Source organism: Urocampus carinirostris, chromosome 13 (assembly GCF_059441175.1).
Source record: "Urocampus carinirostris isolate Australia breed hairy pipefish chromosome 13, RoL_Ucar_1.0, whole genome shotgun sequence".
Lineage (NCBI taxonomy): Eukaryota > Metazoa > Chordata > Actinopteri > Syngnathiformes > Syngnathidae > Urocampus > Urocampus carinirostris.
The window spans coordinates 32479782-32500338 of record NC_142361.1 but is presented as its reverse complement, the minus strand read 5'-3'; the positions used below and the strand labels follow the sequence as shown (position 1 = coordinate 32500338).

General features: G+C 41.9%; 1 protein-coding gene across 2 annotated transcripts; it reads right to left on the bottom strand.

The window, feature by feature from the left end:
* Positions 1-2091: 2091 nt before the first annotated feature.
* Positions 2092-20059, bottom strand: edaradd (EDAR-associated death domain). Of its 2 annotated transcripts, none has more exons than XM_088351442.1 (6): positions 19916-20059; positions 13152-13216; positions 12079-12121; positions 6074-6135; positions 2584-2632; positions 2092-2503 (listed from the first exon to the last, which is right to left on the bottom strand). In XM_088351442.1, the coding sequence occupies exons 1-6, from the start codon at positions 19947-19949 to the stop codon at positions 2109-2111; spliced, it is 648 nt and encodes a 215-aa protein (XP_088207568.1). In that variant the 5' UTR covers positions 19950-20059; the 3' UTR covers positions 2092-2108. The 2 variants fall into 2 exon arrangements, with proteins under 2 accessions (XP_088207568.1, XP_088207570.1); XM_088351444.1 differs by having other exon boundaries at positions 2092-2500.
* Positions 20060-20557: the final 498 nt, after the last annotated feature.

Below are 20557 nucleotides of genomic sequence, written 5' to 3'. Positions count from 1 at the left end.
ATAATATTAACATTTTTGGGGGCTTATTTAGTCGGTTGCACGATACACAACTGTATTTAATCACATTTTTCAGTGGAAGTACAATGTTGGCAACAAGATTGACTTGGTATAATTGGAAATTATTTTAATGCAACACAACTTTTTCCTCTTTTTCCCTGTTTTTTTTTCTCCTTTTTTAAAAATTCCTTTTTAAAAAAATCTCATTGTGTTAATTTTTTCCTAGCTGTTCCTTTTTTCTTTTGTTCTCTATATACTTTTTTCCCCTTTGTTTCTTTCTTTTCTTTTTCTGGCTTTTTTTCTGAATTTTCCTTCTTTTTACTCTTCCTTTTGTTTCTTTTTTTCTCAGCTTTTCACTACTTTTTCATTTTGGTATTTTTTTCTTTTTTGTTCTATTTCCCCCCCTTCCTTGAAGTCATTTTGTGCACAATATTACATAATATTTGGCCGTGTAGGGATTAAAGAAGCAAAACCAACCTGAAGAGGCGTTTGGGACCCGAAAGAGCCGGTTCTTTTTAGTGAGCCGAGCCGAAGAAGCCGGTTCTCGAAAAACTCTACTGACTTTACTCAACTTCGTTCTACTTCGACATTGACTTCAAAATACCGCATTTAGAAAACAGCGTCAGGGGAACCCGTATATTTTTACCTTCATGCAGTGTAACTTTGACTTAATTCTCTTTTTAATTAGCAATTTCGAGCCCTCATTTTTGTGAGCTGGCAATATTTTCTTGTGCACGGAAAATCTCTGGGTAGTGCGCAAATGCGCACACACGCAGTTTAGAGGGAACATTGGCCTGGTGTATCTTTGAGCGTTAGCAAACCTTTAAGATATCTCCAGGGATGGGTAGGTTTACTTTAACTGGATTACTTTCAATGACTTTTGGATTACTCCAATACCAAATATGCTAATAAAAGACAAAAGAAACTAAACATGAATAAAATGATGACTCACAACACGTGGTAAGCTTTCTCTCCTGGATTTGATCTCTTTGATCTCTTTGATCTCCGGCAAAACGAACATAAAATGCGACAGAAAGAAAATTAATATAAATCCAAACAGCTTGTCAACATCATTTTTGCCGTTCCATGTGTTCCGTTACTACCCGAGCCTGCACAAAATTTAGTCATTTTATTCATATTTAGTTTCTTTTGTCTTTTATTAGCATATTTGGTATTGGAGTAATCCAAAAGTAATTGAAAGGAATCAAGTTAAAGTAACCCTACCCAACCCTGGATATCTCCCACATGTAAGAGGTCGATTTAGATCAGGGGTGTCAAACTCATTTTAACTCGGGGGCCACACGATAGAACAAACATTCTGTTAGGGGCCGGACCAGTAGATTAAAGAGAAAGAAAAAGAGAGATAAAGAAATAAGAGAAAGAGGGGGGATAAAAAAAAGAGAGAGAGGGGGAAAGCCTGAGAAACAAAAGAGATAAAAAGAGAAGTCATGAGAGAGGGGGAAAGAAAGGGAGAGGAGGAAAGAAATCTAAAGAGAAATAGAAAGACAGAAGGAGAGAAAAGAGAAAAGAAAGCGCAAAGGGTAGGAAGAGAGAAAGAGAAAAGAGAGAAAAGGAAAAAAGGAAATTAGAGCAAAAGAAGTTAAAAAGACAGAGAGAGAAAGAGACAAAGAGCAACAAAGGAAGAGAAAAAGAGAGACACAGAGTGAAAGAGACAGAGAGTGGGAGAAAAGGAGTGGAAAAAGAGAGAGAGAGAGAGAGAGAGAGAGAGAGAGAGAGAGATAAATAAATACAAGTACAGTGTCCTTGTGAGAAGCACCATTCTTTAGCAACATCAAGTCGACATATTTCAACCTGCAGCTTGTTTTTACCTTGTGCTTCTCTGAGTGTTGTCTCGCGGGCCAGATTCAATCCCTCAGCGGGCCTGATCTGGCCCGCGGGCCGCCAGTTTGACACCTGTGATTTAGATCCCACATACATAGACACAAAAACAACAAAATCTGAGTATATTATTATTATTATTATTATAATTTGGTTACCCACAATTCCCCTTTCAAGCATCATTTAGTTATTGTTGCATGGCTATAAAAGCTAGCAAACAATAATATGAGGTCCACAAAAACAGTGTGACAAAAGTGAAAAGGAATAAAAAACTAGTTTTTATGTTGCCAGCGCGACGGCCAATCGTTTTCCATCCAGCTCTGCAGCAATCGCAAAACGTCGATACGCTGGTAAAAGCGGCATAGTTCCGTGAGCTCGGTGACCGGTTTTTGGTTGTAGCGCAAGAGGAACTCCTGGGTGGGACTATGCGACAAAGATCCTTGGGTCCGGTGCTCCAGCAGGGTGAGCTCGTCGTAGCTCATCCCCCAACGACTGGCAAAGTTCTTCCAGTTTTTCACAGTGCAGTGGTTGGGATCCAGTTTGAGTCTCAGTAGGTCCAGAAGGTCTTTGTCGTTCAGGAGGTCGCTGATCTTTGGAGGAGGGGCCGGACGGCAGCACTTTTCGCAGGGGCCGTTTAGCCGTAACTGGAGTTCTTTGGGGTGGTCTTCTTGGCGGAGAGATGAGTAGATGGGTCGGGAATTATTGTTTTTAGATTTGATTGATTTTAATCATTGAAATCTGTCGTACCTGGTGATGGAGATGTCGGGCAGGTACATTCTTCAGTATCTTTTGCTGGCTATGAAAGAAAAGAGACGGAAATACACATCTTGAATAACAGTTTTCATTGCCAAATCCAAGAACTTTCAAGCAATTTCAAAGCCAATTTTTCATTTTTTACAGTACGTTCAAAGGATAAAATCCAGCGCCGTTCACAAGAACGGTTTTTGTTGTTTATGTTGGCTTTGATGACCAAAATAAAGTCGCTATCTTGCTGCTAGCACATACCGTTTGTCACAAAAGCGAGTACACCCCTCAAAATTCTGCAGAAGTTTCATCTCATCTCATCTCATCAGCCGTACCGCTTATCCTCATTAGGGTTGCGGGGGGGCTGGAGCCCATCCCAGCCATCTCCGGACAGTGGGCAGGGGACACCCTGAACTGGTTGCCAGCCAATCGCAGGGCACACAGGGACAGACAACTTATTCGCTCATTCACACCTAGGGACAATTTGGACCGGCCAATTCACCTGAAATGCATGTTTTTGGAATGTGGGAGAAAACCGGAGTGCCCGGACGCAAGCACGGGGAGAACATACAAACTCCGCACAGGAAGTCTGGCAGCTGGATTTGAACCCACGACAGGTTCCCATGACATGAACTGTGCCGCACAAGCGCTAACCACTGCGCTGCCGTGCTGCTTCAGAAGTTTCATTATAATGTTTAATAGAACATCACGGAAGAAAAAATATTTTGACAAAATTGAAAGAAGTCTGTCAACAAAGGCCATGGTTTACTGGAAAGCTATCCTCTGGTCTGATGGGACAAAGATTAATTTATTTGGCTCAGATGGTGTGAAGCATGTGTGGCGGCAACCAGGTGAGGAGTACAGAACTGTTTGTGCCGTGCATGGTGTTGGGAATATCATGGTTTGGGGCTGCATGAGTGCTACTGGAATTGGGAGTTTCATTTCATTAACTCTAGAATGTCCTGTGGGAAACTGAGGCAGAGAATGATAGCCTCCCTCCAGAAACTGGGCCGCAGGGCAACATCCTGACAATGACCCCAAATACACCTCTAAGATGACCAAGGCTTTTTTGAAGGGCCTAAGGGTCTCTAGATCTAAACCCAATATTGTCATGATTGCTGATTGGCGCCAACAGCCACGGGACCTGATTGGCTGTTGGACTCTTTTTAAACTCCCGTCTTCCGAAAGGAAGCTGTCAGACCGTCTGTGAACCCATGCTCTCAGCTAGGCAAGCTTTTGTACTCTCCGACAGTATCCTGGCCTGTTTCCTGCCTGATACCTGTTGCCGACCTCTTCTTCTGGACCCGTTTCTGCTTTTGCTCCTCCGTCCCGGCCATCGACCTGTTTTTCTCGCTGCCGACGACTACCCTCGCTCGACACGGAAGTGCCACTTGCGCGTTCCTGGTATCTGCTCCCCGTGACCGACGATCATCGGATCGTGGATGCAAGCACTGTTCTCTTTCTTAATGAAAACTGAGTAAAATGAACGCTATTGGGTCCCGTCTCCGTTCCTGGTCTGTGACAAATATCGTTGGGGCATCCTCAAGCAGATGGTGGAGAAGCACAAGATCTTGAATATCCCCCCGCCCCCCCTTTTTGGCCTGATGGAGTGGAAGAGCATTCTGGTGGCAATTTGTGAGGCTCTGGTGAAATCCATGGACAGGATGATCAAAGCGTTTCTGCAAATTCATGGTGGCCACACAAAATATTGAACTTCAGGAACTTTTACTTAAGGATGTACTCACTTTTGTTACCAGGGGTTTTGTCATGATTTGCCCATTGCTCTCACCTGTGCTCACTTGTTTAGTCCCAGCTGCTGCTCGTTTCCTGATTGGTTCCCCTCTTATTTAAACTCAATGCTTCCATTCACTCCTTGTCAGTCCATCAGCGAACCCCCGCAGATGCAAGGCAAGCACTTTTTGACTCGGGCTCCCGACTGTCCCCTCCTGTCCTGTTTCCCCCTTGTCCGTCCCTGGCTTCCCGATCGTCTCCGGTTACCTAACTTGTCCCAATCTCCGACCACCTTCCGTTCTCGCATCCCGGCTGTCCGACTTGCTTCCGTCCTCCGACCACGCCCCGATCTCCCGTCCCGGCTGTCCGACTTGCTTCCGTCCTCCGACCACGCCCCGATCTCCCGTCCCGGCTGACCAACTTGCTTCTGTCCTCCATCCATGTTCCATTCTCGAGGGCTTCCTGCTACTCTTGCCCAGCGAACACCAGATCGCTATTGTCTGTTTCCATGCGCCTGACTTCCTCGATTCCCAATAAAGCTTTGTGTGGAACGTTACGGGTTTTGGTCTACTGCCTGTTCTGGCTCTGGCAGGTTTAGCTACTATTGGCTGTGTTTTGAGGGGGAAATACATTTACACTGCTATGTAAGCTTTACACAGACAAAGTTGTGTCAAAGTTATGTTTCTTCAGCGTTGTTCAATTAACTATTATGATGAAATCTCTGCAGAAATGTTTAGTCACCTCTATGACACACTGTACTGTGCTACTTTGCTGTTCCTATCAAAGATCTACTATCTTTTTGTGTCAATGTGTTGCTATAAACTGACATAAATTCTGCCATTTTTGTTTCAACAATGAACGCGCAGCTTCCATACTTCACACTTGTTTACAAATACAGAAAAGGCTCTGTAGGTGTTGGGTAATAATGGAGTTAAAAAGGGAAGACAAAAATAGAAAGAAAGTACTGAATGTATGAAAGGCAGAAAAATGAGACAGATTTGGACTCATTTTACTGATACTGATTACTCAGAAGCAGAGTGCTCACAATCCATTCAATATAGTTAGTTCTTTGTTCCTTAATCTCTTTGTTTCCTTATCCTCACTGTAAATGTGGAACTGGAGTCGTCCAATTTCGTTGTCACAGCATATCCCATGTTGTAACAATGACAATAAAGGCATATTCTATTCTATTCTATTCTATTCTATTCTATTCTATTCTATTCTATTCTATTCTTTAAATCTTAGAGACTGATGATCTTTTGCTTTTTATTTTACTTATTTGATTTTGATTTATATTTGTTTGTGCGTTTTTCAAAGATCTGAGTCTAAATGAGTTATTTTTTTGCATTTTATCATTTATTTATTGCACTGAGGAGTTTATCATTTTTATTTATATTCTATTGATTTGCATTTTCAGGGATTATGTATTGTCATCCGACTTTAAATCTGGTGAGTGTGTAAAAATCTAAAATTGTTTTCTATTTTATATATTTTTTTTGTAGATCTGAAAATATTTTTATTTATATTTCGAGTATTTTCAAGGATTTCAAGAACCCTGGAAAAAAATTGTCGCTGTCATTTGAATACACAAAAGCAGGTGGGTCAAAATACTGTTAAAATACTGTTAAAATTTCTGAAGTGACCATGAAATGTACAAATATAAACAAAATAGTAATTGAAGGGAACCATAGCCGGAAGACACGGTCTTGCAACAGTATGAGTAAATAGGATAGTGCAGTTTTGTAATAGTCTTAAGACTGACCTGGTGGATTCTGGTGGAGGGGTAGCCAGAAGGGATGGAGCTCAAGTGGAGGGTCATAGCATCTGCAGGAGGGATTTGAAATTAAATACTGGAGAGCTTTGGATAGTAGAATCTTTTCCTTTTCAACACTTTGGTACCGACTCAGTGATGTTGTCGAATGCGCTTAAAATGGATCATTGTAACAGTTTTTGGCGATCACAGTGAGATCAAAAATAAGATGTGTTTGCCCAGTCTATAAATAATACTAGGCCATTGTTGGAATTAAATATCAAAATGTACGCGCTCGTTTCTTGATGGAAAAGCCGACATTTCCACTCGGGGGCAGATTTAATTTCATTAACAATTTAAATAAGTGTACTCCATCGAAAACGTCCGAATTAGTGACGTTGGAGTCTCTGGGAAGCCTTCTTCTGAAGTCTTTTAGCTTTCTCTTCTTGGCCCACGACTCCCCGCAAGATGGCGTCTCGGCTCCTCCCATGGGCGTGCCAAGGAATTGTTTTGCGCCCACCGTTCTCACAACACAGCGCCTTGTTCAACAACGCCTGCCGTCCTCTGTCAGAGTCCTGTTATCAAAATTCCCTGGACAAAATAGTCTGCATTTGGAATAGACTACCCTGCCATTGAACTACAGCCCAGTCAGTGAAAATTAACCTGACATGCATGTTTAAGTATAAGATGTGGGAGGAAACTGGAGTGCTTGGAGAAAACTCCCGCAAGCACAGGGAGATCATGCAAACTCCACATGGGGAGTTTGCGGTAGCTGGACTTGAACCCTGAACCTCTGTACCGTGGGGCTATGCGGTATTTCTAATAGATAGATAGATAGATAGATAGATAGATAGATAGATAGATAGATAGATAGATAGATAGATAGATAGATAGATAGATAGATAGATAGATAGATAGATAGATAGATAGATAGATGGATGGAGAGCAATAGAGAGCGATAGATAGGTAGATAAATAGAGAAAGATAGATAGATAGATAGATAGATAGATAGATAGATAGATAGATAGATACTTAATTCATCCCCTAACCCTAACCCAAATGTGGGGGTGGGCTTTAATGTGGGCTTTTACTCCCCCGGGTGGAGTTAAAGAGCCTCATGGCATGAGGAAGAAATGATCTCCTCACTGTTATTTTAGGATTGCATATCAAACTGAAAGCTTTTTGCACTTGGTAACAAAAAAGTTGCTTTCAGCTGCTAAAAAGTTGGTCACCCCTGAATTGGAGTATAAAATTGTATCTTTATCCACTGTATAACCACTCGAACAGTGTTAAATTTCACATACAGTGCAACCTGGGTTTTCTAACGCCTCTCAGTTCGAACAAATCGGAGTGCGACCCAAAATTTCGAGAAATTCTTGCTTCGCTGTTCGGTCAAAAAAATCGGAGTTCGAACGCTGGTAATACGTGAGTGCGTACCTTCATGTTAGCGTAATCTTTCGTACGGAAGATTACGATAACGTGAACGTACAATTAGCCTGGGTTAGCTTTATGGTTACGTTAAACTTCAAGGTAAACATTCAGGGTGTTGGAACGGAGCCCCTTTTCCAATGAACCGCTCACCACTTGTTGTGGAGACCGGGTGCTAAATGACTTGTAAACGACCTGATTTTTTTATTTTTACACGTTCATGTTAGCGTAATCTTTCGTACGGAAGATTATGATAACGCGAACGTACAGCCTGGGTTAGCTTTATGTTTACGTTAAACATTCAAGGTAAACATTCAGGGTGTTGGAACGGATTAAAACGATTTACATTGTTTTCAATGGGAAAAATGATTTCGGTGATCGAACAAATCGGTTTTCGAACAGGGTTCTGGAACGGATTATAGTCGAGAACCGAGGTTCCACTGTACCAGAACGGGCGAGGCAGGAAGTCAGGCAAAGTGATGGCTTTGAATATCTTTAGCCAGCACTCTCGATGGTAAACCGGGTCAATGCGTTGATTAGAAGAGGTTGCCACTAGTCAATGACATTTTGAACCCCAGTGCTGACATCGTCAAAGGACTGAATACAAACTGATGAATGGCAGCCATGATGAATAATCCACTTATCTCTTTAAATCGGGTGCATCGTCAGTGAGCTGTGTTATCTTCTCCAAAATCGGCGGAGGAAATGTGATATCTCAAAGATGTTATTTTTAGCACTACTTGAAACGCTTCATTCCGCAACTTTGTGCTTGGAAAATTCTTTGATGGAAATCTGACATCAGATTCAGATTCAGATCTACTTTATTGTCATTCTAGTACACGTGTATACAGAACGAAATGTCGATGGATCTGACTCCCACAGTTTCCCTCAGTGTCCTTCAGTGTACAGATATAAATAAAGCTGTATTGTGTTATTTACCATAGTGCCGATAGTGCAAGAAGAGACGCTAACCAGATGTGCAAGATGGGCAGTCAGGTTAACAAGTCAGGTACACAGTACCATTATATTGTAAACAGTAACACTGTAAGTAATAACACTGTAAGTAACAATAGTGCAGAGATCAAATGTGCAAGGAGTGGCAAGCTATAAAAAAACTGCCACTAGTGCAAAAGTCAAATTAGCAGCCGTTTAGATTTAAGTTAACTATATGTTAGATTGACCATTTAACAGTCTAATGGCCAGGGGGACTAGACTATTGCGGAGCCTGGTGGTCCTGCACCGCACACTGCAGTACCTCTTCCCAGAGGCTAGCAGAGTGAATAGTCCATGATGGGGGTGAGAGGGGTCCCCGGTAATGTTCTTAGCATGGGATAAGCAGCGCTTCTGGCCAATGTCCTGAATGGAGGGAAGTGTAGTCCCGATTATTTTCTCCGCTGTCCTCGTTACCCTCCTCACACTACCCCAGTCGGTAGCGCTGCAGCCTCCACACCACACAGAGATACAGCTGGTCAGGATACTCTCTATGGTGCCCCTGTAGAAAGTGATGAGGGATGGTGGGGGCAGGTGGGCTCTCCTCATCCTCCGCAGGAAGTACAGGCGCTGCTGTGCCCTCTTAACCAGAGATGCAGTGTTCACGGACCAGGTGAGTTTGTTTGTGATGTGCACCCCTAGGAACTTGATACTGCTGACAACCTCCACAGTCAAATCTCTGTTTCAAATTCAATACCATTGATGAGGGGCAGCACGGCGGCGCAGTGGTTAGCGCGTGTGCGGCACAGTTCTAAGGTCTTGGGGACCTCCTGTGTGGGTTCAAATCCAGCTACCGGACTTCCTGTGCGGAGTTTGTATGTTTCTTCCGGGCACTCCGGTTTCCTCCCACATTCCAAAAACATGCATTTCAGGTGAATTGGCCGGTCCAAATTGTCCCTAGGTGTGAATGAGCGAGTGAGTTGTCTGTCCCCGTGTGTCCTGCGATTGGCTGGCAACCAGTTCAGGGTGTCCCCTGCCCACTGCCCGATGATTGCTGGGATGGGCTCCAGCCCCCCCGCGACCCTACTGATGATACGCAGTGCAGTTAATGAGATGAGATGAGACCATTGATGAGTTTTGATGACACACCTCCTATTTCATGGAGGTAAATTAACAACAACTACTGTCATGATTACTGATGCGGGGCATCTGCGGACGGTGATTGGCTGCTTCCTCTTTTTAAACCCCCACTTTCCTGTCAACATTTGTCGGATCGTTTGTGAACCTACGCTACACGCTAGGCAAACTTTTGTGACTCCTGACTCTATCCTGCCCTGTTGTTCTGTCTGAGTCCCGTTGCCGACCTTTATTCTGGACCCGTTTATGTTTTTGCTCCTCCGTCCCGGCCATCGACCTGTTTTTCTTCGCTCTCGACATTGCCTGCGCTCGACACGGAAGTGCCACTTCCGCGTTCCCAGCGATCTGCTACCCGTGACCGACGATCCCCGGATCGTGGTTGCAAGTCCTTTCCTCCTTCTAAATAAAACTGAGTAAAACGAACGCAATTGGGTCCCGTCTCCGTTCCTGGTCCGTGACAACTACTACTTACAATCGGAGGTGATCTGGTACAAAAGAAGTTTCGGTTTATCTCTTTAGTCTGCTGTCTATCATAAAAAAATCATTCATTAACTGCCTGTCTATTCAAAACATATCTTTGATGTTTTTACTAATCAGTGCCGCTAAATGAATGAATGCTGTTTTTTTCCCCTGAATGATATCTAAAGTAAAAAAAGGATAAGAATCAACCAGGGGAGTGTACGAACTGCGTCAAATTTCCCCACACTTGACTCTCATCCTGCCTTCCTTTATAGTGATTGTTCCAAAAGCATAGGCGGTCAGGCCCTTGTTGTGGTCACAACTAGTGTGTATCGTGTGTTCCGTTTCTTATTTTTGTTGGACATGTGTTGGTTTGTTACTTTATACCTGTTTTTTGTTATCAAACAAAATTTCTTGCACTGCCTGATTTCCTGTGTCCCTGCGTATGGGTCCACTACCAGATACTGTCGTGATTACCGATGTGACGCCCCTGTGCCCGCTCCTTTGACGCCAACTGCCTCGGACTCTGATTGGCTCTCTGTACCTATTTAAACCCACTCACTCCTACCTGTCCCCTTTTGTCAGTCTGTCTACGAACCTCAGTTTACTCTTGGCAAGGTTTTTTCAACCCTGACTCCCACCTGTTTTTTGCTCCCATCTGTTCCCCAGCTTTGACCCGTTTTTTTGATCCTGACCACGTCTACTCTCCTGTCCTGGCTTTTGACTCGTTTCCGACCCCGACCACGTTTTTGCTCTCCTGTCCTGGCTACTGACCTGTTTTTCCCTTCCCGACACCGCCATCGCTCGCCACGAAAGTCCCACTTCCGCGTTCAGAGTGACCTGCTTTCCGCGCCCAGCGATCACCTGATCGTGGGTGCAACCCTTTCCTTTTTTCCAATAAAACTGAGAGAGACGTAACCCTAACCCTGTCTCCGTTCTGGTCTTGACAGATGTATAACAAAATCTATTTGAAAACTTAAAAAAATATATTCTAACAATTAAAGGAGGTCAATAATGACTGGCCTTTTAAAAGGAATCATTACCCCTTGTGCTAAACGAGTAAGTTTTTGGAATATATTTTTGTTTACATTGAAGAAAAACATGAAAAAAAACATAGGCACCTGACATTTTCCAGAGTTGTGTAAAATTTAAAATTATTCAAAATGGCCTCATGCTGTTGTTTTAAACTTTTGGACCTGGGAGCAAAGTTTGTCACGAAGCTGAAATTAAACTCAACCTGCACATCAATCTAACTGTAACAATATTGTCTATGACATTAGGAAACGTTGCATTTAGGAAAAGAAAACCCTGTAAATGTCAAGGTTGCCATGGCGCTCAATTGGCCCCGCCCGTGTGGCTCCAGCTGCGGCTCGTTGACAGATTGGCTTTCCGTCTATTTAAGCTCAGTGCTATCACTCTTCCTTTGTCAGTCCGTCAACAAACCTCTGCCCCGCAAGACGTGAGTTTTGACTCGCTCGTGTTTCCTGTTGGTATTTCATGTCCGGTATTGTTCCCATTTATTTTGTCCTGTTTAATATCGGTTTCCAATTTCGTTCCCCTCTAGTTTGTCCTGTTTATTTTCGATATCCTGTTTTGATATTAATCCTGTCTGTCCCGTTGTTTGATATCGGTTTCCAGTTTCGTTCCCGTCTAGTTTGTTCTGTTTAATTTCGATATCCTGTTTCATTATCAATCCTGTCTGTCCCGTCCTGTCCGGTATCGACCCCATCTGTCCGATATCTGCTCGGGCAATCGGTATCTATCTCGTCAACCTCTGGCTTCCTATCATTCCACGCCAGACTGCTGCCTAACGTGCATGACTCCCCATTTCCCATAAAATAAAAGTCTTGTGTGAGAACGTCACGCGTTTGGGTCCTGATCCTGTTCTGGTACTTGACAATGGCATTCGCACATTCTTAACACTTGTTCACTTTTCTTTTCTTTTTTTAAACTAAACAAGTACAAAAAAACATTATTATTCCCGTATATCATTTGTTTAAAAATATTTTGTATTTTAGTTGAATAGGTATTTGGTGTATATGTGATTTGAGTAAATTACTCACCATTAGGATCAGTCACTTGCACGGGGTAATTGGCTTCTAAAGACTGTTGATGAGAAAAATAAGACCGGTTAATAATAGAAAAACGAATCAAGCTAAAAATAGAAAATAAAAGCATTATGTGAGAGCTTAAAAGCCTGCCACGGGCGAGAGAAAATAACCGTGCAAAGACAGCAAATAGCATGCCAGCACTTGTTCTGCATCTGATGTAGAAGGTAATCATTAAAGGGAGCGTCAGCATTTATTAAAACAAAAAACACTCTAGTTGAGAAAGACGAACAGGACACACGAGGTGAAAGCAAAGTACCGTAAATTCCGGACTATAAGCCGCTACTTTTTTCCCTAACTTTCAACCCTGCGGCTTATTCAGTGATGCGGCCAATTTATGGAATTTTTCTAACGGCCGCTAGCGGCGCTCGAGTGTTGCTACCCTGTCGAAGCTATATTATTATTATTAAAGCTTTGAAAACGCTCTCAGTGTACCGTCTTTCTTTGTAAATATGTGCAACCTATGTATAATATATATTTGCAACTGTATATTTTTGTGATGCATTTATTTGTATTTATTTTGGACACTTATTCTGATATGTTTTGCACGGGCGAATTAAAAAGAAGGGGCGTAACAAACGCGGGGTGACGAAAAGTGGGGACCGTTATACGTGAGTATTTGTGGACACGGCAGACAATAGTGGATATATATTTTTCCCACCCTTACCTTTGGAAATATACACTTTTTTCCTTGGATTACTTTCAACGGGACCTGGACTCTGCAGGTCTGCATTAAACCTTAAGTACCGGTATCATTTCCCGTTCATTTTGCCGGCTGCTATTTTTGGGACTGTGGACTGTAATGAAGGACATTTAGTTTCAATCGCGGGACTTGAAGTCGGGTTTGGGTTAATTTTGCGTTTGTGTTACATGATTAAATGTGGGCGCATGTGGCTTATATACAGGTGCGGCTTGTGTATGTAAAAAATCGTTTTTCCTCTTAAAATGTCGTGGGAGCGGCTTATAATCAGGTGTGCTCTATAGTCCAGAATTTATGGTATAAATGCAAACAAGTAAGGCCTACTCACGAATTCTGCCATAAATGTGGTGGTGGTGTCCGTGTCCTCCACAGGCTCGGAGGTGAGTCTGTCCACTTCCAAACAGAGAAAACATTCGTTAAAGAAAATAAGAATAAATGTCATGATCGCCATTTAGAGCAACGTGGGAAAGAATTTTAACGAGACCAAACGTGAAATTAGTTGTAAAAAATGCTTTTTTCTTCCTCTCCCTATTCTTTTCATTCCAGAGACCGAGAACAAAGTTTATCAAAATAAAGGCTGGAGATAATGAGCAGTTCCTTTACAGGTTTTATTTACAGAATATTCCAGGCAAAAACGAGTTGCAGACAATGATTGCAGCAAATCACAAGTGCAGAAATAAGGTTACAATCATTCTTATACAAACAGGGCGATTTCTGGATTTTTCTTTTTAGTTTATCTCTCTCACAGTGGACAAGCACCTACGATGAAAATTTCAGACCCTTCCATGATTTTGAAGTGGGAGAAATAGAAAAATAGCAGAGTGTTCAAATACTTATTTTCTTCACCGTAACAAGTGCAGAAATAAGGTTACAATCATTCTTATACAAACAGGGCAATTCCAGTTTAGTTTCCGTCTGTTTTTGTCCTGTTTATTATTTGCTCCAGTTTTCATTCAGGTCTAGTTTCTTCTGTTAATTTTCGATATCCTGATACGTTATCTATCCTGTCTGTCACTTCCTGTCCGGTATCGACCCCATTTGTCTGATATCAACTAGAGCAATTGGAAGGGGTCTCGTCGGTCTCTGGCTTTCGGTCTTTCCACGCCAGACCGGCTACCTAATTTGCATGACTCCCCATTTCTTGTAAAATAAAGGCTTGTGTGAGAACGTCACGCGATCGGGTCCTGTATCTGTTCTGGTTCTGACAGACCTCCCGTCCCGGCTTACGACTCGTTTTTTGATCCTGACCACGTTTTGCTCTCCTGTCCCGGCTATCGACCCGTTTTTCCGTCTAGAACACTACGATCTCCCGCTCCGGAAGATCCACTTCCGCATTCGGAACATGTTTCGATTCTGTGAGCAACTTGCTTCCCGCGTCCAGCGAGCACCGGATCGCGGGCGCTGCCTTTCCTCTTTATCTCAATAAACTTGTGGTTAATGTTACGCATCTGTGTCCTGATTCCGTTCTGGTCGTGACATTAGTAACTGTTTGATTGTCAAACAGCAAAGAAGCGAATCCTCATTTATCTCAAATACCGTATTTTCCGCACTATAAGGCGCACCTAAAAGCCTTTATTTTTTTCAAAAGCTGACCATGCGCCTTATAATACAGTGCGCCTTATATATGGATCAATATTAAGTCGCAAAGTCTTGCAACTAAGGCAAGCAGCCGCCGACTCGATTTTCCCCCCGAACGTGGAATAGTCCGCGTTGTGTGCTGGGATTTATATACCGGCGTTTCATTGGCTAACCAATGTGTCAATCATCATTTGAATCGATCACTATTGGCTAAAGTTATCCGGAAGTAAAGGGGGCGGATCCTTTTTATCATTTACAGGCTCGCATAGACTAAAGGGGCAAAACAAAGCCTGCAATTGGCCGAAAAAGATGAATGTGAATAGCAAGTTTGGTCGTCTACGGCATAGAGGAAACATGTTTTACCATTCTGTATTTGTAAATATTTTACTCTCCTGGATTTACTACACTCAGAGTTGTAAGAAGACCATGGTTACGTATCATTAATGAACGTGATGGCTTAGGTGAGCTATGCGGCTTTATATTTTCCCGGTGTCTTGTTTTAGAACGATCTTGATGTTTCTGTGATGAGTCTATTTTCAAACTAAATTCAATTCAAAGTGTTTATTGTCATATGCACAGTAAAGAACCCCGTTTCCCTGGACAATAAAATTCTTACTTTGCTGTCCACACAGTTACCAGCAAAAAAATAAAATGGAAACTAAGAAATGTTTGGCATTTCTTGAATCCCAAGACTTTAACCTTCCGAATGATGACATCGTACAGACACTGTTTCCGTACATGTCTGAGACACGTATTTGCTTCTTTGCAAGCTTTGGGAATGTTAAGGGGGTAATAAGTTGGACTGAACTATCTGACTGTTTTGTTGATGTTCCCATTGTAGCGCCTTATAATCTGGTGCGCCTTATGTCTGGAAAATATAGGACCAAAATCTATTTTTTGGGGGTGCGCCCTATAACCCGGTGCGCCTTATAGTGCGGAAAATACTGTAGCTTACGACAGTATGAATCATTTGTCTCAGAATCAAATAGTACTTTAAATCTACTTGTTTTAATATGTGGGTTTAAACTTCTTAAAACAACATCAAAAACCCCAAAACACGCACGCTTTAACGTGGCATCGAATTCTAACACCAACAAAATAAACTCAAAGATGGTTTTCAACCCCGGATTAGTTGTGCATTGTTTCTCCCTTTCTGGGAATGCTTGAACATGCTACTACATGCACAGGATCACGTTTGGGAGATGAAATGGGCTACAAACCACATGATAATACATTGCTCATGGGCTGTAATTTCATTCACCGGTTTACTCTTTGACCACCCATGTTTCTTATTAGACATTTTTGCACGTTACTCTCTAATCGGTAACTCCCTTTCTGTGCTAATTTTTCAAAATATAAGGAGAAAAGGTTCTGATTGGAGTAAACACCAATCCATGATTTCAGTGGTGCGGCGGACAAAATCCTTATTTTTGTACTGGATTCATTATTTGTATTTCAATAAGATAATTTAATCATATATCGAAACCGTCAGGACCAGAACGAAGACAGGACCCACTTGTGTGCGTTTCTCTTAGTTTTATTAGGAAGAAGGGAAAGGGTAGTATACACGAGTGTCGAGAGCGGGGAAAAACAGATTGATGACCGGAGCAAAAACGTCAGGTTCAGAAAAGGGGTCGGAGCCAGGAATCAAACAGAGTCAGGACAGGAAAGAGTCAGGGTCAGAAGGCTTGCCTAGCGGAAGCTGAGGTTCGCAGACAGACTGACAACCGGTGACAGGAAGGCGGGGGGGGGGTTAAAAGTGACAGGCAGCCAATCAGCGTCCGAGGCAGTTTGCGCCAAAGGAGGAGAATCATGACAGAAACAGCTTTGGCCTATTGGGCCATATTCTTATATAAAAAAGGATGAACTGTAGCTGAGAATATTAGAGTATAATTATAGAGTATAATTATAATTTTAACTCTACTGCTAGGTGTCATTTCAATCAAGCCATTAAAAAGCAGAGCATTTGTTCAGTATACCATTAAAAAACCTAAATTTGTTATTATTTACTTTCTGTTTTGGTCTGTACGTCAAGAACCGGAACAGGACGAGAACCCAAATGCGTGACGTTTCTCACACAAGCCTTTATTTTACAGGAAATGGGGCAGTCATGCAGTGATTCGGCGATCGCTGGGCGAAAGAACAAAGACAGAAGTCTGGCGTGGAACAACAGAAAGCAAGAGACCAACGAGCTCGATACCGGTTACACAAGCTGATACCAGACAGAGGATGTCGATACCGGACAGATCGGGATTAAAAGGATTGATAACGGATATAGGAGACAGGAGACAGATATCAAACAGGACAAGAATGACGAGCACGATACCAGACACTGGAGAAAGGAGACCGAAATCAAAACAGGACGAAACTGATGGGATCGGTACCGGACAGGATACACAGAGGGATACCGGACAGAGTCAAAACCCACATCAAGGTTCGTTGACGGACTGACAAAGGGTGAGTGAGAGTACTGAGCTTAAATAGAAGGAAAGCCAATCTGTCAACGAGCCGAAGCTGGCGCCAATTGGGCGCCATGGCAACTGTGACACTTTGTTGTGTCAGAAAACCAGCAAAATGGTGATCATTATTTCCAAATTAAGCCATACTGATGGGGTCATAACTATCTGCATTGACAATGAATGAATTTTAAAATAAAATATTTAAAATAAAAATATTTAAAAATGTCTAAATATACCTAATTATTAATGTAATTAAGTGGTGTTGCATCATGAGAGACAACAACATATCTGTGTCACGACAAGCAGGGGACCCAAATGCGTAACGTTTCACACAATGCTTTATTAAGGGATCGGGGAAGTCAGGGCCAGAGGAACGAGACAGTAATCTGGTGCTCGCTGGGCAGGAGGAGCGGGAAGCCCTCGCGAACGAAGCGTGGTTGGAGATCGGAACAAGTCGGGCAGCCGGACCGGGAGACGGAGCGTGGTCGGAGATCAGAACATTTCGGGTAGCCGGGACAAGCGGGAAGCCAGGGATCGGGCATCAATACCGGAAGCAGAATTGGGAAGGATACGGGTAGTCCGGACAGGAGAACTGAGCTTGGATCAGGGATCGTATAGGACACAGAATAAGTGTAGCCGGGACAGGAGAACGGAGCTTGGATCGGGGATCGATACAGGAAACAGAATCCGGATATGGGTAGCCGGGACAGGAGAACAGAGCTTGGATCGGGGATCAAAACAGGAAACCGAATCAGGCAGAATACGGGTAGCGGGGATAGGAGAACGGAGCTTGGATCGAGGATCAAAACAGGAAACCGAATCAGGCAGGATACGGGTAGCTGGGATAGGAGAACGGAGCTTGGATCGAGGATCGATACAGGAAACGGAATCAGGCAGGATAAGGGTAGCCGGGACAGGAGAACGGAGCTTGGATCGGGGATCAATATAGGACATATAATATGGGTAGCCGGGACAGGAGAACGGAGTTTGGATCAGGGATTGATAGAGGAAACAGAATCAGGATACGGGTAGCTGGGACAGGAGAATGGAGCTTGAATCGGGCTTGATACAGGAAACAGTTCGGGATCAAAACAGGAGCCAGAATCAAAAGTGCTTGCCTTGCATACACTGAGGTTCGCAGACGGTCTGACTAGGACTGACCGAGAATAACATGCTTAAATAGGAGGACTAATTAGGGAACGAGTGGCATCTGGGGCTGAAGGAGTGAGCGCAGGTGAGGGCAATTGGCAAATCATGACAATCTGTGGAAATGTAATATTTTAAAAACTTTAAAACCATAAAACAGATCATAGAAAAAAACTAGCTGGTGATTTATTTATCAATTGATTAGTTGTTGATTAATCTACTAGTTGTTGAACCTCTATAGTTGAGGTACAATTCGATTCAACGCATAGGAAAATTTGAAGAAAACTTTGACCATTTTTAACAATAATTACCAATTTCCATTTATGTAAGAATTATAAATTTTCTTCCTTTATATTGTTATCATTTTTTGAATGGCAACCTATATAATTTTGAACACAAACCCGGACTGTACAATCTTTTAGCTGTGTTGAGCTGATCAAATTTCAAATTTTAAAAATAATATAGATCCATGCATACATGTTTTAACCCAGCTAAATGAAAAAATAATTATTACAATGGAAAATAAAATACACAATGCAGCTGAACAATTGAAAAATATGAACGTTATAAGTCCTTTACCTCACTCTTTGCCAATAACGGGAAAAGACGTCAAGGAATCCCTAAATTCAATGCCAATAACGGTTCTAGATGGCAAATATCTATCTATCTATCTATCTATCTATCTATCTATCTATCTATCTATCTATCTATCTATCTATCTATCTATCTATCTATCTATCTATCTATCTATCTATCTATCTATCTGGCTCTCTTTCTCTACCTATCTATCGCTCTCTATCTATCTATCTATCTATCTATCTATCTATCTATCTATCTATCTATCTATCTATCTATCTATCTATCTATCTATCTATCTATCTATCTATCTATCTATCTGTGTCATGGTTACATTTATCTGTATTTGCATTTTTTTAAAATCATGTATTTACGTCATTTGTAAAGATATTCAACAAATAACAAGCAAAAAACAGTTCTGCATTTGATTTTGTTTACTATTGTTTACATACTCTCAGAACGACTGTTCTAAAAAGGGGCGTAGTACTGTATGTGTATGTGTTTTGCTTTAATTTAGAGTGCCATGTGCCACTTTTCTGAGAAACGATCGTCCGTTGGCTCTGGTAAACGTGAAATAGAAATAAAATCTCCTTCCAAACCACTTGAGCTGAGTCAACAAAGCCTTTTTTCGTCTCCAGCCAACATATCTGATTTCCTTGCGGACAGGGTTGGGTAGGGTTACTTTAACTTGATTACTTTCAATGACTTTTGGATTACTCCAATACCAAATATGCTAATAAAAGACAAAAGAAACTAAATATGAATAAAATGATGACTTACAACACGTGGTAAGCTTTCTCTCCTGGCTTTGATCTCTTTGATCTCCGGCAAAACGAACATAAAATGCGACAGAAACAAAATGAAAAGAAATCCAAACAGCTTGCCAACATCATTTTTGCCGTTCCATGTTACTCACCGAGCCTGCACAAAATTTAGTCATTTTATTCATATTTAGTTTCTTTTGTCTTTTATTAGCATATTTGGTATTGGAGTAATCCAAAAGTAATTGAAAGGAATCAAGTTAAAGTAACCCTACCCAACCCTGCTTGCGGAGGGCATTTGACCAATTTTTGCCATGCATCAAAATACACTACAATATTTAATAAACAATGCATATCTATTTTTCTATCTATCTATCTATCTATCTATCTATCTATCTATCTATCTATCTATCTATCTATCTATCTATCTATCTATCTATCTATCTATCTATCTATCTATCTATCTATCTATCTACCCATGTTTCTACCCATTTATCTACTCACCTATCTACTCATCTATTTATCTATTAATCTACTCTCCTATCTATGCAAAAGTGGTGTGCAGCACTTACCAAATGGTTCTTTACAAGCTCCTAACGTGCTCATTTTTAAAGCCTCTCCAGTCGTGCAGTTTCCGAGAGTTTGAAGAAATTTACGCCAGCCAGTGGCGGCACTCTAAGCAAGCAAGACCCCTTCTGAAAGAACAGGTAGGTCGCTTCTATGGAATGCTGCGTTCAAGTGCTTCTCGGGAATGTTACCTGCAAAACTTAGTGGGACGGTCTTACAATGAAAACTTTGCCAAGACTCTTGGAGTTGTCCTTCTTTCATTATTCCTCCTCTTCTCTGAAATCAGTTGTAAGAGACTAAAGTACACAAGGAACCCAATGCATTATCCAATTTTCATTTTTTACATTATTTTTCTTTTTCCTATTATTGTTGTGGATCTATAAAACTTTTTTCTGCCCCTCAATTTCAATTTAAAAAGATTTAAAATATACTTCATAGTAATTACATAGATAAAAAAAAGGTTGCTTTCTAGTGTATTGGTTAGAGGTAAGATCGGGCCAAAAAAAAGCACCCGAGCCCGACGCAGGCCCGAGGGGTATTAAACCCGACCCGGACCGAGCCCGACTAATTAACTGGATTTGCTGGCCCGGCCCGAGGGGGCCCGAAATTACATATTTTATTTATAAGGAGGGGTGATTTATGATAAC

Excerpts from the sequence above, each read along its gene's own strand:
- edaradd (XM_088351442.1), bottom strand. The coding sequence starts at position 19,949 with ATGAGCACGTTAGGAGCTTGTAAAGAACCATTTG. Across the intron at positions 2,633-6,073 it reads CCTCCACCAGAATCCACCAG|CCAGCAAAAGATACTGAAGA; the intron begins GTCAGTCTTAAG and ends TTTCTTTCATAG. Across the intron at positions 2,504-2,583 it reads CCCGACATCTCCATCACCAG|AAGACCACCCCAAAGAACTC; the intron begins GTACGACAGATT and ends CTCTCCGCCAAG.